Raw genomic sequence first — 27,836 nt, 5'->3', positions numbered from 1 at the left:
AAACAGTATTGCAAATAATATGGCTTCTGTGTGATTATTTCAGGGCTGAGCAGTCAGGAAACAAACAAGCGACCTCCTTACTATAACTGACCTCATGAGAACAGCCACACTGAGTTTCAGGAAGGATGACTCAGACTATCGGAGTACCTGATGCACACACTGGAGCTACAGAGAGGGTTCACTCCCCTTAAAAACAACTTTCACTTAGTCATCAACATTAAAAATATTGAGACTAGGGTTGGAGAGGTGGCTCAGTGGCTAAGAACACTGGCTGCTCCTGCAGAGGACCCTGGTTTAACTGCCAGCACTCACATGGTGGCTCACAACCACCAAGGGATTTGAGGCCTTCTGGCCTCCACTGGTACCAAGTATGCATGTGGTGTAAGCTTGCACATGCAGGCAAACATACACGCAAGTGCCTGCTGATGGCTCCTGTGTGAACTGCGAGACTCGGCACCGTCAGCTGCCATTCTGTACAGCTCCAGCATGCTTACCTACGGCACCATCCTTTGCCCCCATCCTGCCACAGACCAGGAAATCAGATAGGAAACAGACTTTGATTCACGGGGAAAAATCAGTAGAGCAATGAAGGCTTTGCAGCCAGCTCATCAGCTATGACTTACTCATTTTTTGAGACAGGGCCCCATGCAACACAGGCTGACCACCAAAAAGCTACATGGCTAAGGAAGACCTGGAAGTTCTCATCCTACAGCCTCCACCACGCTAGTGCCAAGATCACCTGCGCATGCCACTACACTCAGTTTAGCAGATCTGTGTGTGCATGTTCACATGTGTAGGTAATGCAAGTCAAGGCCAGAGAATAACCTTACTCCTGGACTATTCCCAACACATCTTTTCTTTGGTTTGTTTGTTTGTTTGTTATTGTTTTTTAAAACAGTTTCTTTCACTGGCTTGGAACTTGCCAAGTAGATAAGGCTAACTGGCCCCAAGGAGTATTAAGCAGTAGAATTACAATTGTGTGCTACCACACAGCTTCCAGGTCTTTTTTTTTTTTCCAGGGGAGGGGCGGGACAAACATCTGGAATAGCTGCTATAGGCCAGTGAGCACCCTTGGGATTGGTGCTGCAGTCCGTGCCTGGTAGAGACTCTGCAGTAAGGATGGGGAGCTGCCCAGCTCTTCAGTCTAGAATGAGCCTATTGAGAAAAGGCTGCATTAGGAAAGACACAGCGAGAGCCAGGCCTCAGTGTCCTCAGTGTCAATCTGAGTGCCAGCTCCTTCATTTGTAAACACTCTGTGGGCTCTGACATAGGCTGGAGCAAGATAGACGAGGAAAATTAGGGGAACACTTACTTTACAACCAGCGAGAAGCCCGCAACTTTATTACAACTGATCACACAAAATCATCTATCGAGATCAGTGCTCTAACAAGACACCCCAAAGATGATATAACAACAAACCTTTCATGCTTAGGGCCAGAATGTGTGTGGCCCTGAGTATAACTGTGCTAGCCCTTCTCTTTCATCCTGAAATTTAAGCAGCGGACCTCACAAAACCACCTCACAGTTACATTTATAAAAGGTAATTCTTCTAAGATGAGAGAAATAGCAAACCAGTTCATCCACCCCACCCATCATCCACCCATCCATCTATATATACATATTTATTTATTTTTTTAATGTGAGCATATTATGCCTAGATGAATGCCAGTGTACTCTGTACCCGTGGAGGTCAGAAGAGGGTGTTGGATCCCCTTGAACTGGAGTTACAGACAGCTGTAAAGTGGCATGTGGGTGCTGGGAGACAAGCTTGAGTCAACTCTCCAGCTCCTGGTTCATATGTTTTTATTTAAATTTAAAAAATAAACTTTGTGTTTTGCAAATTACAGCACTGTAACATATGCTACAGAAACACAATCTCCATTTTACAAACATCTAAGGTCAAAGGCTAGGTGCACAACCAAAACTATGAAAATAAGCTGGCTGTTGCCTGGTGGTGGTGGTGGTGGCAGCGGCGGCAGCAGCAGTGGCGCACGCCTTTAATCCCAGCACTCGGGAGGCAGAGGCAGAATCTCTAAGTTCAAGAGTAGCCTGGTCTATACAGTGAGTTCCAGGACAGCCAGGGCTACACAGAGAAACCCAGCCTCAAAACAAAACAAAAAAGCAAAAACAGAAAACTCCTAACACACCCTTCAACCAGACACCTAGAAAGGCTGACAGTGACGGTGAAGGATTAGGGAGGCTTTGGAGAGAGAAGAGTGGTATCGGGGTCACAACAGTCTGTATGCACAGCACTGTAGGAAGAGGGGACAGCAAGTGCAAACAGGAAGAGCTGAGAAGCCAGTGTAGGAGTGGGGCAAGAGGAGGCGAGTTCGGGGGGGGGGGTATCCCTATGCTATGTGCACCAGAAAGGGTGGAGGCTGGGAGCCCAAGACTGCACTGCAATTACCCAGGCCAAACAGAATGGTGACTAGTAGACACAGAAAGGTCACACACCCTTACTGACCTTCCTGCCTCCGTAGCCGGAGTACTGTAATGGCAGGTATAGAACCATATCCAGCTTAACCCAAAGCTCCATGCATGTAGGACAAGCACTCTACCAGTGAGAGCTTTAGCTCACGGAGATAAAAGCCTCGAGATGGGGGAGGGGGCAGAGAAGAAATAAGACAACCCGGCAATCGGTAGAATGAAGCTGCCATTTGTTATGGTTGTAGACTGGAACTCAGGAGATTTAAAGGACAACATGGACAAGCCAGAATTGAGAGTCATGCACAGCCGAACGGCAGAGCAAGCCAGCACTGCTCAGAGGTCTGTGGGCAGAAGTGCTCTCAGCAGTGGAGCTGCACTTGCCATCTTTAAAATAGCACTGGAAAAGATGAGATCACCTGGCAGGGACTTCAAGCAGAGTCATCAGAGAATGTGCAGGTGTATTTGGCTGTGTGAGGAGTGGGGGTAGGTGTGTTGGGGAGGGGTTGGAGTATAATGATGACAGAGACAGGATAACACGGGCAGACACATCACTGCTGTGAAATGAACACAGTGTCAGGCACAGATGCTTATTATAGAGTTTGCTACGACACCAGGTAACAACGCTTCAATATGCTTCAGCATCCTGCTGGTACCACACTGAGAAACGCTACCCAGGGGAAGGGTGGGGAACACTTAGAAGAAGCAGAGGCCTGAGCCCTAAATCTACCATTGCTCAGAGGTTGGGGGATGAGGAAGCGGAAGGCAGGCAGCAACCTCTGATCAAAGCTCAAGGAAAAGTGGTTTGTAAAAAAGCACCTTCGAGACACTTGTGCCTTTAAAAACCCATTAAGAGAAGAATCAGTAGTATTTGTTGCCTCAAATAAATACACTGACTGAGATAAAGAGAACGCGCTTCAGGTCCAGAGACCAACTAAGAGGTCTCCACTAGGCAGCACGGGAGGGTTTACAAGCAGGGTTTGGACAGAAGGGGGAGTATTTTCACACATTAAGGACAGGACACCTGACGCTTGGGAAGAGCAATGAAACACTAGAACACCGCACATTGAAGCTAGGTCTGTCCTGGGCTACTGCTTACAAGGTCCCTGCAGGTCACAGACCCAGCCCACCTTGAATGGAAGAGCTGAGGCTCTTGTGATTTGCCTTATCTGGTTTCTCAGCATGGTTTGAACAGTTTGGAGCCTGATTGGAAGCTAAGGCACACTGGGGAAGGCAAAGGGCAGCAGGGCCATGTAGATTCTACCCCAAGAAAGATGGGAGCAAACAGATGCAGAGCGTCTAGAAATGAGGCAGAGCAACAGGCAGAAGACACGCAGTGGGGCAAACGTGATCCAGTGGAAGAGCTGCACTAACTCAACAGTGTCAGAGGCAAGGGCTGTGGGGAAACAGGGAATCAGGCAGTCATGGACACCCAGGCAGAACCCTTTGGAAGCGACAAGATGTGAAATTCTCATCAAAGCTGCAGGAATACTTGTAATGAAAAGCTTCCCTACACTGGGGTATGGTAGTACACACCTTTAATGTTAACTATCAGAGGGCGGAGGCAAGTAGATTTCTATGAGCTTCAGGCCAACCAGAAACCAGGGTCACAATGATACTCCACCTTGGGAGAGGAGGAGGGGGGGAAGAGGAGGATTCCCCCAAATGTCCTTCAGTGCCCTATAGTGAAGACACTTTTGACTTCACAACAGGATGTCAGTCCGCATTGTCACTGTGAGCTCAGGCCCCACAGGTATCTCAAAGGGCAGACCCTAGGGGAAGTGACTCTGGGTCTGCTAGGTGTCAGAAGAGGGCAGTGGACTGTTACTGGTACAGCATGAATTTATCATGGAACTTTGCAACTAGGCCTTTTTCTAATAGCAACTGAATGGGAAAACCAAGAAAAAGCTCCAACAGAATCCTAGGAGATTCTCAGCCATCTACAGAAGGCCATGTGAACAAACCCAGCAGACAGAAGCCTGGAGATTTATTTCCTGGCTACCACACAAAACATAACACACACAAAAATGCCTCTAAACAGTCCTTTAACTAAAAGGCAGGGGAAGTGTCCACAATGCATTGGGAAAGGCTTCCCATTTCTCATTTTTTGGATTTAAGATTTTATATTAAAAATATGTTGGTGGCTGGTGTAGGAGGTCCTTTGGTTTATGTGTTGCTTTCGTTGGTTAAATAATAAAGAAACTGCTTGGCTTGATAGGGTAGAACTTAGGTAGGTGGAGAAGACAGAACTGAATTCTGGGAGAAAGAAAGCAGAGAGAGAGAGAGAGAGAGAGAGAGAGAGAGAGAGCGAGCGAGAGAGCGAGAGAGCGAGAGAGCGAGCGCGCGCACAAGCGAGCTGTCATGGAGCCACCAGGTGAGACATGCTAAATCTTTCCCGATAAGCCATGACCTCGTGGTGATATACAGATTATTAGAAATGGGTTAAATCAAGATGTGAGAGTTAGCCAATAAGAAGCTAGGCAATAGAGGCCAGGCAGTGTTTAAATGAACACAGTTTCTGTGTGATTATTTTGGGTGTAGGCTAGCCGGGTGGCCAGGACAAATAAAAGGACCAGCTCTCCCTGTATCGGGTGGCTTCAGAATTCAGAACATCCCCACAGGACAAGCCTATGTACTACTTCTGAGCTTTACCTTCACCCTCTGAAATTATATACTGACACATACATAAGTTTTTGTTTATACAAATATGTGTATGTGTTGAATTTATGTGCATTACATGTGTGCAGAAGGCATGAACCATCAAAAATGACTTAAAGGCAGCTGTGAACTGCCAGATGAGGATGCTGGGAACTGAACTTGGGTCTTGGGGAAGAGCTGTAAGTGCTCTTAACTGATGAGCCACCTCTCTTGTTCTCCACACCGGACTGTTTTTGAAAATGAGAATCTGGATTTGAGGGGAGGCCTGACAGCCAGTCTGAGGATAGGAAGGAACATTCTTGCCTGAAACTCAAGCAGAAAATGATTTTTTTCTCCCCAGGGGCTAGGGGCAGAACTAAGGATCAAATTCAGGACCTTAAGCAGGTTATGCAAGCCCTCGACCACTGAGTCACATCCTCCACCCCACTCTTAGCTGTCTCCTCGCTCAAACCTGAAATGGTACTTCGTGGAAGCCCACAGGCAGGAAAGTCCTAGCAACTCAATCTGGTGTCTCCAGGCAGCCCTGCAGGTGCAGCCCCGGAGCCAGCCAGAGGCACACTCTGCAGCGCTGTGCAAGCACCAAGGCCGCCCTACCCGAGGCAACTGGTCCCACTGCTCTTTGTTCTTCATTTCCTCTTGCACTTCATGAATCCGCTTCAGTGACTCCAGACTCTCGTCCAGCAGAAAGGTCGTGTCATTTATCAGCATATTGATGTAGCGAACGAACTGCTTTCCAGAACTGAAAGGGCAGCGAGACAGTGCGGTTACACATGTGGCCGGTCACTGAGAACGTGAGCCTCCGCCAAGCACCAACGGGATCACCTGGGAGACTGCAGGCCCTGCACATACACACTCCTTAGACTTCACTATTGTCTTTCTTGTTGCTACTTTGTTTTGTTTTAAGAAGGGTCTACACAGCCCAGGCTGATCTCATACGACTCTCCTGCCTCAGCATGACAGAGGTAAGACAACAGTCATGAGCCACTAACTCCAGCCCTACTATTCTTCCTAATTCACTGTGATAAGTTCTTTCGAGTAGCATGCTGGACCAGCCCTGTAATGGCTGGTATGAACCAACTGCTAAATATTCCAGAATGTTCTGTGCTGATTTCCTTGGCAGTTTATATCTGGCAACAATGTATATAGTTATACCATGGAGAAGCAGCAAATGCTGGAATTCCTCCTGCTCACAGCACAGCGCCAGCTCACTGCTCAGTGTTTGTAAGTAGAGGACACACTCTCACAGGCTGGGAAGGGAATGGGTTTGACTCGGTGTGACAAAGCCAGCACAGACTCACCCAACACAGAAGACAAGAAATTACGGAGAGCTATTCCTTATTGCAGAGAAGACTGACAGACAAAAACAAGTCCTGTCACATTGGTAAAGGAAGACAGGGACTCACTGCATAGAGGTCAAAGCTTTGGGTCTAGGGAGACCCTGCCGACTACACCATGGTGAACTGGAACAGTCTGGCCTATCTGCTAAGTCCTGAAACTAACAAATCTGTGGCAAAAGAAAAGACCCACACAGGACCCACCAAGTGTACTTAAGGGTAGGAAGCCCATGCTGGGGAAGAGGGAACTTTGTGAACAAGGACAGGTCTCAGGAATGTGGGGACACTAGGACATTCATTTCCAAAAAGCACCATCGAGCGCAAGCTGGGGACCGCCTGGAACCTAACTGATCAGAAGAGCAGCTTAACTTAGTTTACCTGGGAGAAGCTGCCCTGTGGGCAGGGAAGCTGCTGTGATGTCAACTAGTAGCTCAGTTACCACAAAGATCTGACACACGACAGACAAAACTTCCTTTGAGGAACAACACAAGGGTTTGATGTTTGTACTCACCTTTCTTCCTTCAGAGGAATTACTACTGGCCAGGCTTAAACAAGGCCCCGCAGTTTTAAGCTGGCACATGAATAGTTATTAACATGGCTTGGCACCTACGCACACCAAGTGAACATTAAACAGCAACCTTAACCTAAGTGCTTCTAAATCTTGTTTTCTCAACATTTCTGGGTCAATCTGACAGCTTCATTTAACAGCATATAATAAAGAAAACACAAGAGCCACTTTACATGCGCATTTCCCAGAACATTCCCTCATATAAGCCACTCCTAGGGTTGACAACTTTGAGGAAGCAGACAATTAGAATAGGGGCCACATCGAGTGCTTCCCGTGGCTCCTTGTAGGAGACTGAAGCCAGGCAAACAGTCACAGAACCTGCTGCAAAAGCTTTCAGCAGCTCCCACCTGAGCTCTCCCACCAGCAACCAAGCTGCGTGCGCTATCAGGGCCCAGTACTCACTTGAACTCCTCCATGAAGGTGCCATGGTGAGCTATGTTTTGCCAAAGGCTCTTAAAAATAGTGCTAATGTGATAGCGAATCGTGAACTTGTCATAGAACTCGCTGGTGGCTCCGGTATGCTCGACATCTATGGAGGAAAGACATTTGTCTTTTATGACCTTCCAGATGCAGTTACCACAGCAACAGGAAGACGGCAGAGCTGGCAAACACTGCCCATGTCTCCCGTGGAAAGCATAGGAGAAACCATGACTTCATTCCCCCAACTCTTCTTTTAATTAATTAACTAATTTGGTTTTTCAAGAAAGGATTAATCTGTGCAGCCCCGACTGTCCTGGAACTCGCTCTGTAGACCAGGCAGGCCTTGAACTCAGAGATCCTCCTGTCTCTGCCTCCTGAGTGCTGGGATCAAAGCCACCAATTGGCTTCTTTCTTTTAAAAGACTGTGTGCCACTACATAGCCCTGGACATCTTGGAAGTCAGAGAGTCACTTCCCTCTGCCTCCCAGAGTGCTGGGATTAAAGTGTACTTCTCCCCCATAACTTGACTTTAAAGATCAAGGTTTCATGACATCAGCCTGCAGTGGATGCAACGGCTACACAAATGTGGGAAAGACAGCATCTAGCTCAACGACGATAAAAACTCTTCTATCACATCGCCATCCCATTTTATGCTGTTAGTTTAAATTAAGGAAATTCTAGAGCAGTTCATGTATGTATCTCTGAGAAGAAAAAATAGACTAAATTTTCTATGTACCTATTACATGTCTATTATTTTAAACATTTCTGTGTCAGACACATTTTCCAAGCACATCCTCAAGTAGAGAAATGCACGGTGACTGCCCCCACACTCACGACTTGTACCATCAGCACTCCTGTGATGTAAGCCAGGTGGGAATCAAACCAGGATATGCAAATGCCTAATAGCATACGCTATTATATTCCAAATTCATTGTGGATTTCAAAAAGGAGAAAAACTGTCAGGTAAAGACAGTTATGGGACGGGCAGTGGTGACACACGCCTTTAATCCCAGTGCTCGGGAGGCAGAGGCAGGCGGATCTCTGTTGCAGGATATTTGATCGCACTGTGACACCCTAGACTGTATTAGTATTAACCTTGAATTGGGGACAAAGCCAACAACGAGCTAACTGGAATTAGCCATAGAAAGTCGGGAATACAGATAGAGAAGACACACAGGAAGGAATAGGGAGGGACTCAGATTTTGTGGCTCTGCAATCTGGGAAGTGTGGAGAGGTCAGCTGGTTGCTCCTCCACCTTTAGATTCTTTGACCTCTCAGGTTCACACCTGGTACTTGATTCCTGGGTCTTTATTGGTAACAGAACAACTTAAATAAGTACTATATACTGGGCGGTGGTGGCGCACGGCTTTAATCCCAGCACTTGGAGTCAGAGGCAGGAAGATCACTGAGTTCAAGGCCAGCCTGGTCAACAAGAGCTAGTTCTAGGACAGGTTTCAAAGTTACAGAGAGACCCTGTTCTTAGAAAATCAAAACCAAAACAACAACAACAACAAAACAACAAAGCTGTATGAATTTGACGCCAGCCTGGTCTATAGCGTGAGTTCTAGGACAGCCAGGACTGTTACACAGAGAAACATTGTCTCGAAAAACAAAAAGTAATAATAAGACTGAAAAGAAGTGAGGATTTGAGAAAACAGGCACACTGCACATGGGGGTGGTGGGAGGGGAGACGACAAACAGTGACATAACCCATTTAAGACAATCTGGTAGCAGGTGTGGTGGCACACACCTGTAATCTTTGCACTGAGAGGCAGAAAGTCAGGAGCTCTTGGAAGTCAGTCTGGGCACATGGGACTGTCTCAAATGTAACAACCCCCAACCTCAACAGTTTCACAAACTGTAGCACAACAATCAGCATGCTTTCCACTGGCCTACCGACTACTCCAGAAAAAACTCACAGGTTTGGACAGAGACCAATTTCCAAGCATGACCATCAAAATACTGCATCTGTTCTTACTTGTTATTTTATTTTATTTTATTTTTTTGGGGGGGAGAACAGAGTTTCTCTGTATTGCTTTGGAACCTGTCATGGAAGTAGCTCTTGTAGAGCAGGCTGACCTTGAAATCACAGATATACCTGCTTCTGCCTCCCAAGTGCTGGGATTAAATGTGTGCACCACCACTTCCCAGCCTTGTTTTTATACTGGGGATTGAAGCCAGGGCCTTGAGATGCTAGGCAATTGCTCTACCACTGCACAGAAATACTGTTTTGGGCTAGGGGGAAAAAAAGAGCAATCCAAATGTTTAAGAGACAATATTACACACACTGGCTGAAAACCAGAGACTACAAAAATAAATGCACATTTTAGGCAGAATGACAGTTTTTTAAAATGACCGAGAGACAGCAAGATGGTTCAATAAGAAATGTTTGCCGCCAGGCCTGAAGACCCGAGCTCAATCCTCAGGATCCACATGCTGGAGGGACAGAAATGAACCTGCAATTTGTTCTCTGACCTCTATTCATGCAACACACACACACACACACACACACTCACACACCAAAAATAAAAAATATAACAGATTTGTAGTAAAGTATTACAGACTCTGAGCACATAGATGATGGGGGACATCTAAATTCTGCTCGGCACGGTCTTCTGTAGTGCTGTGGGTTGAACCCAGGGCCTGGTACATATCACACTATCATTTTAAACACTAACCCCCGCCTTTCTTCCTATTTTCTGTATTTTCCAAAATCTACAATTTGGGGGGGGGGTGAAAACCTGTTATCTAATAATTAAGGAAGAGACTAAGCCACTCCTCCCGTGCTAAGATCTGGAGACTAAGCCACTCCTCCCGTGCTAGGACCTGAAGTATTTGTGTGCACGCACTAAGCTGGCTCTTCTCTGGAAGAACCAAGTACCATTTTATTGTGCACAAATATGAACGAAGGTGTCAGCAGTGACCCAACCAAAGCTTGCAAGGGACAGAAAACCAGTAGCCCACGTACCTCCATTATCACCTAAAGCTGCCCGTTCTAGGCTGCATCCCAGACACACCAAGCTAAGCCACTAGTGTTAGTTCACTGCCCACCAGCACCACCTCTCCCAGCATTTCTGGTTTTTTTATTTGCTCCTAAAGTTTCCTCAAAATCACCCCCACCCGGGGCTGGAGAGATGGCTCAGAGGTTAAGAGCATTGCCTGTTCTTCCAAAGGTCCTGAGTTCAATTCCCAGCAACCACATGGTGGCTCACAACCATCTGTAATGGAGTCTGGTGCCCTCTTCTGGCCACCAGGCATACACACAGACAGAATATTGTGTACGTAATAAATAAAATAAATATTTAAAAAAAAAATCACCCCCACCCAGGTTCTAATTTCCAAGTTTTAGCTCTAGACTTGACCCTTGCTAAACTCACAAACCTCATCCTCTCTCAGCAAGGCTTCTTTTTTTCTTTCAGAAAGAGTCTCACTATGTAGCCCTGGCTGTCCTGGATCAGGATGGCCTTGAACTCACACAGAGATCCATTTGCCTCAGCCTTCTGAGTCTGGGATTAAAAGCGTGCGCCACCATGCCCAGCTTGTACAAAGCTTCCTGCTACCTTCTTTCCAGATTCATTTTACTGCTCTCTTTTTCTGCCATTCTGCGGCTGAGCTCTACTGAGGCTCACACCTGTAACACTCTGCGGCTGAGATCTACTGAGGCTCACACCTGTAACACTCTGCAGCTGAGATCTACTGAGGCTCACACCTGTAACACTCTGCGGCTGAGATCTACTGAGGCTCATGCATCTATTGGTCTGCAGCTGAGATTTATCATGTTGTACCACTCCGCAACTGCGACCTACTGAAGCTCACGTTTGTATCACTTCCTCAGACCTTCCCCAGTCAGTGTTCTTGAAGTACCCCATTTTCTTTCTCCCACACCTACTGTCTCCAGCTCCTCCAAATCTCCCATGTCTGCCTCCCAAATGAGGGATCTGAGTCCTCCCACAGAAGTCCCAACACAAATATTTGCTGAATATTTAGTGACAGACTCTGCCCTGGCTGCTGCTTTGTACAGCCAGTCAGCTCTGGGGAAGGGGAAGCCTGGAAAGATGTCTAGCTCCATCCACAGACTTCCTTAAGGAAGGCTGTTAGGATACACAAAAACCCTCTTATTTTGAAATAAGACTGTGTGTAAGTATTTGCTAAGTGCAGAACACTGTAGCCTGAGAGGTGCTGGCTCCAGCAATCTATCTACAGCTCTACAGCCCATCTTAGGGCGGCCTGTTCAGGAGCAGGATCTAACGGGGAGGTCCTGATGTGGTGCGGCATAGATGTGGGGAGTTATCTGAGTTATCTGGGAGGTATCCTGCAGGCTCACAGCTCTTGTAAGCAGTCAGGCACACTTGAGCTGGAACCCAGCTGCTGGGCACCTGCCACTCACTAGCCAGTGACCTTCAGCAAGTTTCTTGACCTTCCTAAGCTCAAGTTTCCTCATCTGTAAAGTGGAGGTATTTATAGTGCCCATCTCTGCGACAGTTATGTGGCTCAAATGGAAAGCGACCATGAGCGGCAACTATTTTTAGGAAAGGTATCGTCTATCCACACTGCTCCAGGATAAAGGGAAAGAGCAAATAATACTGACGCACATGCTTCTTAAGTGTGCTAGTGTGCTCGTTCTTGCTTTCTCTCTTTCACACACACACACACACACAAATTTATCATGAAGCTACAATAACATGCCCAGACCACCAACTGAATACTAATTATACTTAACAAAATCTATTATAAAATACTAACACATCATCTCCTATGGAATGTGGTTATTACTTGAATTTTCTACACTTTTCCTTTTTGAGACGGGGTCTCACTATAAATCCCTGACTGGCCTAGAACTCCACTGTAGACCAGACTGGCCTCCAACCTGCAATGTGCAACCTGTCCTGAATACACACCTAAATAGCATTTGCACCTAAGTATCCTGAGCTAATAATCCTGACCATGGCTATGAGATCAAAAGATTTATACCCCAAAGGGGGCCTTTTATCCATCAGTACACTGGACTATCTCCAAAGGAAGGATGCTAACAAAATATCTAAGACAATGTGTGCTTATTTTAGACTTCTGAGAATCTGAGTAGGCTGAAGGGAAATCTCATCAGATGGAACAAAGTAAGAGTGAGGAAGGGAAAAGGAGGCAGTCGGGTTCCCAACAGGCTACTGTTCCTGAGCTGGGCATCCTCAAACAGGTCGCAGGTTTAGGTTTACATTCACTCTGAAACAACCTTGTCTGTCATATAACCACATGCCAGAAGGCACCCTCTGGAACCTACCTGTATAAAATTTCATGAGGGAAGGTACCAGCAATTTGGTAGAGAGAGGATGGTTCTCAATCATCTCAAAAAACTTCTGAGTTCGAGGCTGGACAGAGGGGTTGGTCATAAACATGACCTCCACCAGTTTGGCCACTAGGTATGGGTTGCGGATGTAGTTCTGGTTGCACAGCATCACGACAAGGAACATCACAATGTCCTGAGTGCAGGGCTCATACAGCACCTGGGGCGAGTATCTAAAGAGAGACAAGGACACTCCATCAACGCCCGGGGAACCATGGAAGAGTTTGCTAGCAGGAAAGAAAGGAGCGCGAGAGGGCACAGTGGAGGAAGACAGGCACTGGGTCCCTTTGGATGGCTCAAGTGACATGCTCGCTGGACGCAAAGTCTAATGTGTGTGCTGGCTGCAGCATGCTATATTCACTGCGCTTTAGAAAGGAAGCTAAAACATGACTGAACTTCTTCACAAAAAGACCTTCATGCCAGGCAGCAGTGGTGCATGCGCTTAATTGTAGCACTCGGGATGCAGAGGTAGGCGGGAATCTCTGTGAGTTCAAACCCAGTCTGGTCTACAGAGCAGTGAGTTCCAGGACAGCCAGGGCTACACAGTGAAACCCTGTCTCGAAAAATACAAAACAAAACAAACAACAACAACAAAAGATCTTCATATTTTAAAAATTCACATATTTAATTTTTAAAAGGGTCTCAAACAGCTCCAACAGGCTTCAAATTCACTATATAGCTTAGACTGCCTTTGAACTTGTTATCTTTTGTCTCGACCTCCCAAGTACTGGGGTTATAGGAATGCATGACCATGCCCAGCTTTAAAAAGATTTTGATGGAGCTGATGTTTAACTTCAACTTCTAAGGCCAGCAAGATGCTGAATCTGGTACAGGCACTGACACCTAAGTTCTGTCTCCAGAACACATACAGCAGCAGGAGAGGACCAATTCCCACAGGAGAAGCTGGATAGCAAGCAAGGTCCAAATGCAGACACAGGAATAAATACATGTAATTTAAAAAATTTAAATAAAATGTTTTAATTTTAAGAAATAAAAAATTCCAAGTACATGTCTATATTACTGTGTTTGGAATAAATGACTGAAGCTACTTAAATTGTAACACTGGATTTACTTAGCAACCATACTAAAACCTTTAATCACCCTTTAAATTTCTTACCATTCAGAATTCATGTATCACTATTGACTGGGCCTGTCTGGGAATAGTTTTTCTGTTCTTTTGTTGTCTGAGGATGGTCTCTTTATGTAGACCTGGCTGGCCCAGAATAATCCTCCTGCCTGAGCTTCCAGGTACCGAGATTACAGGTGTGGGACACCATGCTCAGGTGTGGATAGCTTTTAAGATAGTAACTCAACTTGCTTTAATTTTGGATTTTGGTTGTTACTAGAAAATTTTTGCAATTTATACTCTGGGCAATGAGTCTATGCTGCTTTTGCCTTTTTAAATTAAATACTTATTTGTTTATTTATTATATAGACAGTGTTTTGTGTGCATATATAGCTGTACGCCAGAAGAGGGCACCTGATCTCATTACAGATGGTTCTCAGCCACCACGCAATTGCTGCGAACTGAACTCAGGACCTCTGCGAGAACAGCCAGCTCTTATCAGCTGTGCCATCTCTCCAAGCCCCTGCTTTTGCTTTTGTAAACAGACTTCACACACATCCCACTGTACCCTAGTACTGTTTCCACGTTATAGTGATGTATCTAAAGCAAAAGGTGAAGAGTTTTATTTGGTTTTGGTTTTCTTTTGGCGGTTCTGGGAATCAAATCTAGGCAGATAGGTGAAGACTTGAGCCCCTGAGTGAGTATTGTAGGAAAACAAAAACAAAAATTCAAACAAAAAACTAAACTCTCTGAAATATTAGACAAGGTGCAACCTTTCCTTTACACCTTCTCCAATTTTACAAACATCTGGTTTTGATGTTCAATGGGACATTTCTAAGGAGCGCACTCAACTGTCGCCCACTCATCTCAGGTCTCGGGTCTCAGGTCTCTCACCACCTACACTGCTCATCCCGCTTCTGTTCTGGAGATGGCATTGGAATCAGCTGCTGCTGAACAGGGTTTAATTCTCCAATTTCTGAGCAGCACTTGGGTAAAGAAAGTTACCCAGCCCCAGGTTTAAATGAAGGTTCGAAACACAGCTCATAGCACCATGTACAGTGTATAAGCAGAACATACATATATTAAGTACTTACTGTACAATAAAAAATAAAAATTCAGCAACATCTTCTACATAAAACTCAGGCAATGCTGCAAATGCCTTGGGGACATCTGAACTTAAAGGCAGTGTTACGCTGTGAAAGAGGAAAGAAAAAGAAAAAGCACAATTTACAAACTGGAATCATGGCACGTTGATTACAAGGGGTGTGATACCAGTAAATACCTCATTTTGGAAAGAGAAGCCCTTCCTGTGTAACACAAGTGTGTAAAATGTATACAGCAAACAGCTGTGATCTCCCGAAGTGAAGGAGGATGAAGGAAACGGGCACACGTTGTGTGCTGCTTGCCTCATTAGGCTTTCTGGCTTGAGTTAAGGCAGCAGGCAAAACAGCAAGAGGTCCAAAGCTCATATTTGGTCATTTTGAGCAACTTAAACTGAGCCCACAAGCCATGCATATATCTTATATAACCTTATCACTCTTAGGGGTACAGGCCAAACCTCACAAATCCCTGTGACCCAGGAACTTCATAATGAACACAAAACAGCCATAACTTAAAACAGCAGTGACTGACATGCCTGGCTCTCCGGGACTTGGTGCGGAGGACTCAGTAGGCTGCTATCTCTAGCATTGTGCTTCTAATTTATAGATTTGCTTTTCTACTTGCCCAATGTTATAGCAGTTTTTTAAAATGCCACCCATTAAAAACACACGGGGAAATATTAATATAGCTCCATAGTCTATGTAACATAAACACAATCTGGCAAATGAAACGTGAACCCTCGAGAGAGTAAGGGTTGCCTTTAGTTATGATGAAGAACAAGGACGAGGACACAGCAGGCACAGTGGTGACTTGGCAGAGGGAAGACACACTCACTCGGGATACGCAGGGTCCAGGATGCGCAGCATCAGCTGAATGAGAAGGCCATAAAAATTCAGACATCTTCTCAGGAAGCTCTCGTCAAGTAAGCCAGCGTCAGCACAGGCCTTGCACCGTACCAGTTTCTGTGGAAGTAGGTGTGCCCCCACCCACAGATTAGTCTGGAGCCAAGGCCCCTCACTGTGACTAGGCAGGGAGAGAGGCCAGGAGCTAAGACCAGACTCTAAGTTCTAGAGTGTCTAGAGTGCCCTCTCCAACTAGCTACGGGACACTGGCTGTTGTGCCAGGTCTTTCTCTTGAAAACAGTAGGATGCCATGCAAACCATCGAACACAGAGGACCACACGCAGCTAGTGCGAGGTTAGTCACTGATAACACTTCTCAAGGACCTGGATGGGGGATAGGGTTGACTGGGAGGCCCTCTGTGTGTCAGGAAAATTAGTGGAAAAAACCAGATAAATTGAATCTGACTTTCCACACCAGCACTTATGTGCCGCCCTCGAGGCCGCTACACCCCAGAGGACTGCCATGAGAATAAGATCCACACAGACGGACACCGCGCTAAGTGGATTCCAACAGTGTATTACAGGTCCCTTGAACTGCAACTGTGAAATACTAAGGGGGTACAGATCTGAAAGGGGAGCCCTGGCTTATTCTGCATCCTGTTGTTAAGACAGGGCCTCCTTCTGTGGCCCAGGCTGGCCTTAAACTCAAAGCTACCCCTGTCTCGGGCTCCAAAGTGTGGGGGTTACAAGTAGGAGCCACTATGGCCATCTCTACTTTGGATCTTAAAAGTAGTCTAGTCTATTAGCAAATGAAAACCTGAAATCTCAGCCTGTCACATAAGTCAAAGCGATACTTTTCTCTGTAATTCCACCAAGCATGAGCAGCCAACAGTCAGCTTTACAGTCTGAACGTAAGCACAAAAAGGTGCACACATGCTTCTCTGCTTCCTGAGCAAGGTCAGCCAGTGTGTGTGTTTAGCTGGGTTTTATCAGCAGTGATATTGCTGTCTGCAGTTAGGTTCTATGTAACAGATCGTTTTCAATTAGAAATGGCAAACAAGGGAAGGGAAGGAGATCTTTAGCACAATGCACTTGTCAAACACCATGGCCATGAGTGGCTGTGTGTACTAGAGCGTGTGTGTGGCGGGGAAAGGGTCTTTCACAAGGCTGAGGACGAGAACTTACTACGAATTCATGGTATAGGCATATGTGTATTCTCTATTGGGATTTAAATAATCTTATATAGAAATATTCAAGGTATCAACAAGTTTTAAATTAACCTGTTTTACCTTGAGGGAAAAGAACGACAAAGAAAAACTAAGGACATACGACTGTTCATCAAGATGCTTATTCTGGGGTAAAGGTTACAATTGTGAGGCCAGTCCGTGATTATGCCAATTAACGGTACAAACCTTAAGCTGAGTTTTACAGCGTTTCAGCATTTCTCGGTGTCTGGGGGCCAGTGGGGAATCTTTCCACTGGCTTTCGTTACTTTTCAAATCTTCCACAGTTCTGAAATGAACAAACAAAGCACACTAACAATCAAATAAAAGAAAATACCCAAGTCCATCGTATCTATTCACCATTCCATGGACTCTCTGACGTAATTCTTTACACACTTAGGAATTTTAAAAAGTAGAGTCCACAGGCCAGACATGGTGGTGCATGAGTCCAATCCCAGCACTAGGGAGGCCCAGGCAGATGGAGCTCTGTGAGCTCAAGGCCAGCATCATCTACATAGGGAGTTCCAAGATAACCAGAGTTCCACATAGATTCAGTCTCAGAACAAAATAAAATACAAAACCAGAGCATATCCTACTATAGTAAGTTCTGGATTAATTGATGCATTTTTTAAAATTTCTGGTTGTTCATAAAATAATAATGTGTCTTCTGGGGGAAAGAAGTGTTTTAAGACAGGATTTCTATGTATAACCCTGGCTATCCTGGAACTCAGAAATCTGCTAAATAAGATTTATTTATTATGTGTGTACACAGTGTTCCACCTGCATGTCAGAAGAGGGCACCAGATCTCATTATAGATGGTTGTGAGCTACTATGTGGGTGCTGGGATTTGAACGTGGGCTCTCGGGAAGATAGCCAGTGCTCTTCACCTCTGAGTCGTCTCTCCAGCCTTGCTATATGTCTTCATACACTTGGACGGTAGGTGCAGGCAGATTCTTGTGAGTTCACAGTCATTTCAGTGAGTTCCAGGCCAGAGCTCCATGAGACACTATCCACCCGTCTACTGTCTACATCCACCACCCTGAACAAAATTGCACTTGAGATATGATGAACTATAATCCTCTTCTGCTACCCTACTGCACTGAGAGGTTAACAAGAACTTTCTTGTAGCATTTCTAAGCTCTTCTGCCTCATCAACTGTCAAAGCAAATGGCATTTTACCAATGGCAGTTCCTGCTCTCCTTAGTTGGCTCTCCCTCTACCTGAAGTGGGCCTCTCTAGCTGCTTCAGTTCCTTCTAGGTGACTGCTTCTCTCTAAGGTACCTTGGCTCTTTCTAGGTGCTTCTCGAACAACTATTATGGGGGGACCATCGTCATTACTTAACATGCCGCCTATTCTAAACACCTGCTTACTTCCCAGGACTCCACAATTTCCTCATGATACTGTATAGAAAATCAGAGACTGTTAAACTCTAACATCACAGTTCCCTGATTCCTTATATCATATCACTGAATCTCCAAGTGGCACAATACTGTATTGAGCACTGAAGATGAAGATGTCCAGTGGGGTCAGTGGGAGTCATGGGATCTCAGATGACAATCTATCCCAAGGGGAAGAAACACTCTAATCCACAATCATAGCTTGACGTTTATAAAAACCTCTTTTTGTAAATATTTTTAATTTTATCTTACTTGCTTATTTTGTGTGGGGACAGAGGACACCTCGCAGGGGTCAGCTCTTTTGTTCCACACTTTGGGTCCAGGCACTAGACTGAGAGTGCCAGGCTTGGTGGCCAGTTTCCTCACCCACTGAGGACATGTGCCATGTCCACAGTCTTTAGTGGCTGATATTAAAAGTGGATAAAATTAGCCAAGGCGAGGAAAACATGAGAAAGATGAACAAGCATGGCTGGCTTCAAAAGCCCAAAACCACACAGGGCATATCACATCAGCTAGACATAGCACATTCAATGCAATTCAGCTAGGAAACATAGTAAGAGTCAACCCCACCCCAAAGTGTAACTATAAAAACTGTGAATGAAATAGTGCTAAGCTAGGCACACTTCTAATTCCAACAACGTGGTGTATGTGTGTCAGGGAGGGGGTACTCAGAGGCAGGTGGATCTCTGTGAGTTCAGTGAGTTCCAGGGCTGTAAGTTAGACTCTTTACCAATGGGGAGAATGTAGGTGGATCTACTACTGTGAGTCAAATTTACCACCCAGCTCTGGAAAGCTGTTGGGTCCATGCTGTCAACTGAGTCTGCCTCCCAAAAACCCCATTTACATGTTTTGTAGCAGAGCCTCTTAAAGGAGCTGCATTCATGTTAGCCACTAGTACCAAATAAGCCTTCTCTTAAAGGAGCTGCACCTCTGTTTATACTTAGTTTCGATCCTACCCAAGAAACAGCCATTATCAGGAAGCTGTGTTTGGCTCCAATTTGTAAGTTTAAAAACTTTAACCTTTCCTCAGGTTTTATCTAGATGTTTTATCAGGTTTTTGTGGATGTAGATGCCCCACATTGGGTGCCATATGCAGGTGGAGTTTCTCTGTCAGAGCGACTGCTCCCAAATAGCCATTCAGAGTCGTATTATTAGTTATAAATGTTCAACCAATAGCTCAGACTTGTTATTAGCTAACTCTTATACCTTAAATTAACCCATATTCCTTATCTGCATTCTGCCACATGGCTCGAAAACTTTCCTCAGTAAGACAAATTCATCTCCTCTCTGTGTCTCCTTCAGATTCTGAGAGACTCCTCCTCTTCTCCTTCGTGCTCTTTGTTCTGCAGGTTCCCCCCAACCTCTACCTGTCCAGGTACAGGTCACTCAGCCTTCTTACTAACCCAATCAGTGACACATGTTCACACAGTGTAAAGGAATATTCCACACTTGTCTGTCAGATATACTTGGACTTTGGCCTCAAAGCTGAATAACCCAACATTATTGAAGAACTTTGGGTGACTGTTGAGGCAGCTACCTGTTTCTGTCATCTCATAATTTTGGAAATCACTTGCTCTGAACTTCTTGTTTACTCAGATAATATTATATCCTTCTCGGGTCTTTGATGGGGTTGAAGATGAGACAGCTATAGTTACAGTTATCCCTAATAATGGTAGAAAGTAAATTAGGTACGAAATTCTGGACTTTCCAGGAGAGGACAGCTGGTGGAGTATTTTCTCTATTTTGCCAAATACAAATGGACTAGATATTGCAATTCTAATTCTTACTTGATAACTGTTTTTATTGTATATCATTTTACTATGTTAAAGTTAAAACCTTCCCCTTTTTTGGTTTTTCAAGACAGGGTTTCTCTGGTTGTCCGGGAACTTGCTCTGCCTCCCAAGTGCTGTAATTAAAAGCATGAGCCCCTATTGTCCGGCAAAACCTTCCTTTTTAATTAAATAAAAATGGGGAAATGTGGAATATGCCTTTACAGTGTGTAAAATATAAAATTTAAGAATTAGCTAATAACAAGTCTGAACAATCGGCTGAGCATTTAATTAATAGTCTCTGAATGGTAATTTGGGTACATCTGCTGAGACACAGATAAACTCTACCTACAGGAAAAAGAGAAAGAGAGAAAGGAAAAGGGAATGGGAGATACTGACTGACACAGACAAGGAGACCTTGAACCTTGTCTCCACTTCACAAGTGCAGAGGTGCCAGAGAAGGATGCCACCATGCCCAGTGTCATAACTTTTGTTATAGCATATTTATAATTGTTCTATTTTGTTATTAGTTATTAATCCCTTAGTGTACTTAATTTATCAATCTGTATCATAAACATGTATCCGTAAGAAAACATTACAAGTAAGGTTTTGTAGCATTTACAGTTTAGGCATCCATTAGTGGTTTCAGACTTCTGTTTAATGCTGATTTAGACAAAACTGCAGGTTGGGGCTGGAGAGACAGGGCAGCTGTTGAGCACTGCTGCTCTCAGAGATTAGCATCCCACTTCCAGCACCAACATCGTGGCTCACAAGTGTCTGTGACTCCATGTTGAGAGGATCCAATGCCCTCTTCTGGCCTCTGAGGGTACCACGCTCAAGTATGGTACACATACACACATGCAGACAATACACTTATATACATAAAATTAAAACAAATCTTAAAACAACAACAATAACAAACAAACAAACCCTGGGGCAAAAGAGGTGGCTCAGGGGTTATAAACACTGTTTATCTTGCAAAGGATTTTCGTAAATTTTCCAGCACCTACATGGTGCCACATTCATGTGTAACTCCTGTTCCAGATCTGATTTCTTCTGACCTCCATGGGCACTGTACACATGTGGTGCACAGACATACATGAAGGAAAAACACTCATATATATCAAATAATATTAAATAACTCTTAAAAAAAAGAATCTAACAAATTCCTTCATAAATTTATAGCTGGGCTGGAGAGATGGCTCAGAGGTTAAGAGCACTGGCTGCTCTTCCAGAGGTTCTGAGTTTAATTCCCAGCAACCACATGGTGGCTCACAACCATCTATAATGAGAACTGGTACCCTCTTCTGGTGTCCAAGCATACATGCAGGCAGAACACTGTACATAAATAAATAAAGATTGAAAAAAAATATATTTATAAGTCAAGCAATTAAATGTATAGAAAAGAAAAAGGACTGTGACCATCTACAAATAACACAATTATATGTGGAAACCAAACTTTTTAAGAATCTACAGAGTCATTGGGCAGTGGTGGCAGGTGCCTTTCAACTCAGCACTTGCAAGGTAGAGGCAGGTGGATCTCTGTGAGTTTGCAGCCAGTCAGGTCTACAGAGGGAGTTCTAGGTCAGTCACAGCTACAAGAAAAAACTTGTCTCAAACAAACAAACAAACAAACAAACAAAGGAGCCTAGAGTCAACTATAGTAAATAGTCAGAATGTATAGTTATAGATATTCAATGACAGCTTCTTTGAAAGCTGTACTAGACTAGAACCGAGGTTGTTTCAATGGCCTGTTCAACTAATGTCTGTTCCTGGGATATTATTGGCTTGCAGAAGCTGGAGCACCAGGAAAGCTGATTTGATGACTGACAACTGGAGCCGCTAGTCAGACACAGACAACAGGGCAAAGGGGGATTACATGTTTCCTTGATTACCACGGAAAACAGGGTTTGACAGTCCAGGGCAAGAAGGTATGCCAAGAAGGCAGGAGCTCCTCAAACTGGTTGCTGGTAATGTTCACACCCAGCGGAAAGTTTTTAGCAACCGCATCCAGAGGTGAACACCAAGGGCTCAGAGATCAACCTCTGCACCACTTTATCACATACAGAGCACAGGACAAACAGGAGGCACCAGCACGGTAGTAGAGGCAGATAGAATACTGCAATGCATCAGATCTACTGACCACAGCAGAGCTTGTGCCTAAGAGGTAGCAGTAACAGTAACCAATGCCAGGGCAGGGATCATGGCACATACCTGTTGAGCTCTCGGATGGCTCGTAGTCTGCGGATGTAGCGACGACAACTAGGCAGAATAGAGAGGTGGTGAGCGTGCAGGGTGAGAAAGAAACATTCCGTAGGGAATTTTGGCTCAGAAAATGGAGGCTGATCTCCATCTAGAATAAAAGCAATAACAAGCATCCTTAACTAAAATCAATTACAAGCCTTAAGGAAAACGTTCTATTCTGAAGGGAAATCGGTAAAGAATACTTTCTGTATGCATGTTTTTGTGATGTAAGGACATATTTTGCATCTGCATATGTGAAACTGTCTTGTGTCTTTGTATAGCTTATTTTTTGAGATTGGTTGCCTATCTCACTGAACTCAGGTATTACCAACAGACAAGCTATAGTCAATGACTCGGATTGTCCTGTCTTCTTCCATCAGTGCTGGGAATGACAGATGTGCACCGCCATGCCCAGCTTTTCTGTGGCTGCTGGGAAGGTGAGCTCATGTCCTCACGCTTACATGGCTGCACTTTCCTGACCGAGGGAGCCCTTCCCCAGTCCAAGCATTTTCGTTCTTTGTTTTCTTCCTTTTTCTTTTTTCCTTTCTTTCCCTTCCTTTTTTTTTTTTTTTTTTTTTTTTTTTTGAGACGGGGTCTCTTTCTGTAGTTCTGGCTGTCATGGAACTCTTTATATAGATCAAGCTGTCCTTGAACTTACAGAGATCTACCTGTCTCTGCTTCTGTGGTGCTTAGGTTAAAACCATACAACACTATCGCCAGCCTCCAAGAATATTTTTTAAATGACAAACCTAAGTGACACTGTGAGAAAACCAAACTCCTACGTGATTTAATTAAAGGCCCTGTGCCCTGTCTTAGCTGATTGGATGTTTATAGAGATCAACCTTTTATGATATGTCTTCCTAATATATCCTACAATATCATCTTCATTTCCCAAGGTGTACACATCACTTCAATCTGACAATGGTATTAGGCCATATTAATCTACCACAGTCATTTTCCCACATGCTTGCTTCCCTACTTTCTAGGAAGAACTATGTACTTTGAACATCAACTTTTGGAGTACAGACAGAAAGTAGAATCACAGAGAGAATATCATTACATAGTAGGTTTTGGGTTTTGTTGTTTATTTGTTTTGCAGTTGTTTTGGTTTGGTTTTGGTTTTTCCATACAGGGTTTCTCTGTGTAACAATTCTGGCTGCCCTGAGAGTTGCTTTGCAGACCAGGCTAGCCTTGAATTCACAGAGACCCGCCTGCCCCTGCCTCCTGGGTGCTAGGATTAAAGATGTGCGCCACCACCGCCCAGCCACATATGTAGTAGTTTTTAATCAGTATGTAACGACTCACATACAGGGCAGAGTTGGTATTTACCACGTGTGTATAGTATGTCATTTGAGCATTTATCCTATCTTTGTGCTGGAAACAGTCAACCCCCCTATGCAGCTTTTAAGAAACATGCACTGAGCTACTGCTGACCACTGCTACCCTGCTGTGCTAAAGACCATTAGGGGTGATTTCTCTTGCGCAACTGTGCCCTTAACCAGTTGCAATGTTCAGGGGCAGTCTTGCTGCTTAGGAGACTGAGGCAAGAGGGTTGCTTGAGTCTAGAAACTTGAAGCTAGCATGGATAACACAGGAAATCCTTAACTTAAAAACTAAAGCAATCCAGTCCACTGCTGCCCTACCACCATCCTGTGTTCCCCCTTCCCCTGTCCACTGCTGCCCTACCACCATCCTCTGTGTGCCCCCTCCCCCGTCCACTGCTGCCCTACCACCATCCTCTGTGTGCCCCCTCCCACGTCCATTGCTGCTCTATCACCATCCTCTGTGTGCCCCCTCCCCCGTCCACTGCTGCCCTACCACCATCCTGTGTGCCCCCTCCCCTGTCCACTGCTGCCCTACCACCATCCTGTGTGCCCCCTACCCCATCCACTGCTGCCCTACCACCATCCTCTGTGTGCCCCCTCCCCCGTCCACTGCTGCCCTACCACCATCCTGTGTGCCCCCTCCCCCATCCACTGCTGCCCTACCACCATCCTGTGTGCCCCCTCCCCCGTCCACTGCTACCCTACCACCATCCTCTGTGTGCCCCCTCCCCCGTCCACTGCTGCCCTACCACCATCCTGTGTGCCCCCTCCCACGTCCACTGCTGCTCTATCACCATCCTCTGTGTGCCCCCCTTTTCCCTTCAACAGTATTAAAATTTTATAATATTCCCAGAATTCATTTAGGTTGAGGAAATGAATTTATTAAACAACATCTATTTCTTTCTTTTCTTGTTCTTGTAAGGTAGGATTTTGCTATGTATCCCACACTGGCCTTGAACTCGTGATTCTCCCACCTTCCTCCTGAGTGCTGGGGTTACAGGTATGTACTAAGTAAGACTGAGCACCAGGTGATGACTTTCCTAGAAGGTGTACATTTGATCATGGCATTTTCCTTTCCAGGCAAATAGGAATTCATCTTATTCCACACATAATTTTAAAATATTAAAAAAAAAGGGTTTTGATTTTTGTAATTACAAATATATTTTACACTACCAAGAAGCAAGATATTTATCATTACACCTTATAACAGCCATATCTTCAACTGCCACAATGCAACACAGGATCTGTAATACAGTTGCTGTTATTGAGTCTTCTCTTTCCTGCCCATCTGCTCTATGTGTCTATCTGTGTTCAGTATTCAAGGAAGAAATTTTACTATGCTAATTTTAACTATGCATCTCTATCTCCCAGAGCCATGCAGATGAAAGACAAGTGACCCAGCCATGAACACGTGACTCACAGAGCTCGGCCAGCCACTCATTCACATCCTCCATCGTTGCATTTATCCGTGTCTCATCGTTCGGGAGAGTAATCCGACATTTCGGGTGGAATATGTAAGTGGGGTCGACTGTTTCTAACTTGATCTTTGTACTTAGCTGCTGCAGGACCCAAAGGAGATTCAGCATAAAGCCATCTGTGGACACCAACCGATCATCTGCCTGGGACAGAAGGTGAAAGCAATTCAAACGACTGTTAAGTACAAAACAAAAATTGTTAAGTACAGATTTCTATGAAAGAAGATGGGACCAATGTGACCACTGTCAATCAGCTAGCAGATGCCAGGCAAGCAAGCTTCCACCTATCCACTACCATGTCCTCACCGACCTCTGTGATAACCCCTGTCTGCACAACACAATTCATAGTTAGAGGAGTTAAGGTCAGAGAACCGGAAAGCAAAAACAGAACAAATGTAGCTTCCGTTCTCATATTTCTCAGGAACATAAATCAGCACAACGAGCTGCACCCCTACCCCCACATGACAGTTCTGTCATGTAAACAATGAGACAGGCCCACGTGAGTAACGAAGAAGCCATTAGAGCTGAGCGGCCACTGTACCCTAGGGACAATTCTAATGATTTACGTAGAAAAGGCTCACAGGTCAGCGGCCACTCCTAACCCCATTCACCAAATGGAGACCCTGCGGCATGGAGAAATGACGCAGGTGTGGCCAACTTACAGACCACATGCAGCTAAGGCCAGCTATGAATGTGGCCCAACATAAAACTGAGGCTCACATAAAACAGGGTGAAATTTCTGTGTGATCTCCTTTGACTGCATGGTTCTTGGGTGCTGAGCTACCGATGGCACCGAGTGACAACATCAAGGGACAGGACACAGCAGACACTCACTGTATAGGTACTGTGTGTGTTCTAGCCTTGTAATGACAGGCTCCTCAGTCAAGGCTTTTACACAATGCCACCTCAGAGAGGCCGCCCTGCTACCTGATCAAATTCACTCCTGTGCCTTCCTTCAGGTCCTCCACAGACACTCCCAAACCCTGTGTGCTTCCATCTCGGACTCTTCTGCTGTCTGGAATACTGTGCTTACACGTCTACGTCCTACCAGGGAACTCAGGATCCACACAAGTGGGAGGCTTGCCTATCTTGTTCCACACTGTCTTCCTGATCCCCAGCACTCAGCCCGGGAGGAGCTGCACTAAGTCTGAGCAAGACAAACAGGTTCAATGAGCACCTGAGGCATTAGGGGACTCGTACCTGCATCTGGGCTTTCTTCATGTTAGCATTGACAATGGCCGCCATGTAACTGAGAGCTGCCTCACGAGTTTCGCCGTTTAACAACACACTATGCAGAATCTTGAAAAGCTCTTGCTGAATTATTTTCGAAAAGAAAAAACAATTGACTTGGTTTTTACTTTGAGATTAGCCTACCGTTCACCCTCCCTCTCCTTGTAGGGAAGCCAAGACAGTCAGCACATAGAAGTGTGAGAGAGAGCAGGAGGACCACGGAGCGCAGCAGCATGCAGTGGGGAGGATGCTGGGCAGCCACAGGTTTAATAAACCAGCCTCTGTCACTCCCGTCCCATGACCAATATGGTTTCAATTCGCAAAGGCACTTCACGTTTACAGTTTAGGACAAGAGACATATTAACTGTATTTGGGATCAGCAAAGGGTGCCCCACACTCTATCAGCTTTTGCTCATCCTCATGGCTTCCATGGCTATGGCAAGATGGAGGGACAGCATGACCACCAGACATCACTCCAGCCCTCAGTGACAGTCCCAGAGAAACGGCATAGCTGGGCATCAGTCATTACTCATGTCACAGTGGGGCTCTCTGGGAGACACCTGTCTGCACCCTTGAGGCGCTGGGCCCCCAAGCAGCAACAAGAGCTGACAGCAATGAGCAGAGCTCCACACAGAGCATCTTTCTTGAAGAACATCTGCCTCTGTGACGCGAGAGACCTGGGCAGCACTGATCCATGACAGGCTTTCTTCCCCGAGAGGCCCTCGTCTCTGCCTTCCCTTCTCAACACCTACCCGTCCCACCTCCAGGTAATGCTGTAGTGATTGGCTGACGACACGGGTGTTCTCCAGGGTAATGGTGGGCCCTGAGAAGTATTTCTCAACCACCTTTGCCTAAAAAGAAAAGGGGAAATATTCAATCAGCATACAGTGACTACCTGGGAAAGGCTGAACAGGCGTCAAATGTGTACTCACATCATCCTCCGCAAAGACTGAGAAGCTAAAGAAGGCCCCTAAGTAGGAGAGTCTCTGCAGCTCCCGCCCAGAACCAGGGCTTAAGGACTTCGGCAACCACAGGGGCAAAGAGGCGACCTAGAGGCAACACAGAGGGACCCATCAAGCTGCTGAGGGAGATGGTGTGGGAGGAGCCCAGAGTGCCCAGCAATCAGCTATATAGGTGGTTGTGGCCACCAAGCACCCCCAAAATACAAGGTACAAGTCAGGTTCCTTTTAATATTTTTTGACCCCTGACAGTGGGTGCTCTCCAACTTCCACACTTTTATAACAAGCACTTTACAGTTTTTATTCTCTCAGAATGTTGTGTCTCCCCACTGTCCTTTTTCTTCTCTGCTCCCCCAATCCCTTCGTTCCCCAGCACTGCGTCTGTTCTTGTGTAGCACTGCACCTGAGCAAAGACGCGGGCCTGAGCACGCGCGGGTGCCACCACTGCAGCAAGGTTCCCGCA

At 45.5% G+C, this 27,836-nt stretch overlaps 1 protein-coding gene across 2 annotated transcripts in view; it reads right to left on the bottom strand.

Moving 5' to 3' along the window:
- Ube4b (ubiquitination factor E4B) overlaps window positions 1-27,836 on the bottom strand; it is a 108,288-nt gene that overhangs the window by 10,285 nt on the left and 70,167 nt on the right. For both annotated transcript variants that reach the window (XM_087906869.1, XM_087906870.1), the window contains 11 exons: window positions 27,347-27,463; window positions 27,167-27,265; window positions 26,385-26,498; window positions 25,130-25,328; window positions 22,355-22,493; window positions 17,162-17,261; window positions 15,743-15,870; window positions 14,902-15,000; window positions 12,679-12,914; window positions 7,387-7,513; window positions 5,677-5,821 (listed from right to left, as the gene is read on the bottom strand). In XM_087906869.1, the coding sequence (XP_087762995.1) occupies window positions 5,677-5,821; window positions 7,387-7,513; window positions 12,679-12,914; window positions 14,902-15,000; window positions 15,743-15,870; window positions 17,162-17,261; window positions 22,355-22,493; window positions 25,130-25,328; window positions 26,385-26,498; window positions 27,167-27,265; window positions 27,347-27,463 (1,503 nt within the window). The remainder of the gene's footprint in view (window positions 1-5,676; window positions 5,822-7,386; window positions 7,514-12,678; window positions 12,915-14,901; window positions 15,001-15,742; window positions 15,871-17,161; window positions 17,262-22,354; window positions 22,494-25,129; window positions 25,329-26,384; window positions 26,499-27,166; window positions 27,266-27,346; window positions 27,464-27,836) is intronic.

This window comes from Myodes glareolus, chromosome 6, assembly GCF_982192425.1.
Source record: "Myodes glareolus chromosome 6, mMyoGla1.1, whole genome shotgun sequence".
Classification (NCBI taxonomy): Eukaryota; Metazoa; Chordata; class Mammalia; order Rodentia; family Cricetidae; genus Myodes; species Myodes glareolus.
This window is presented reverse-complemented; position numbering and strand designations above follow the sequence as displayed.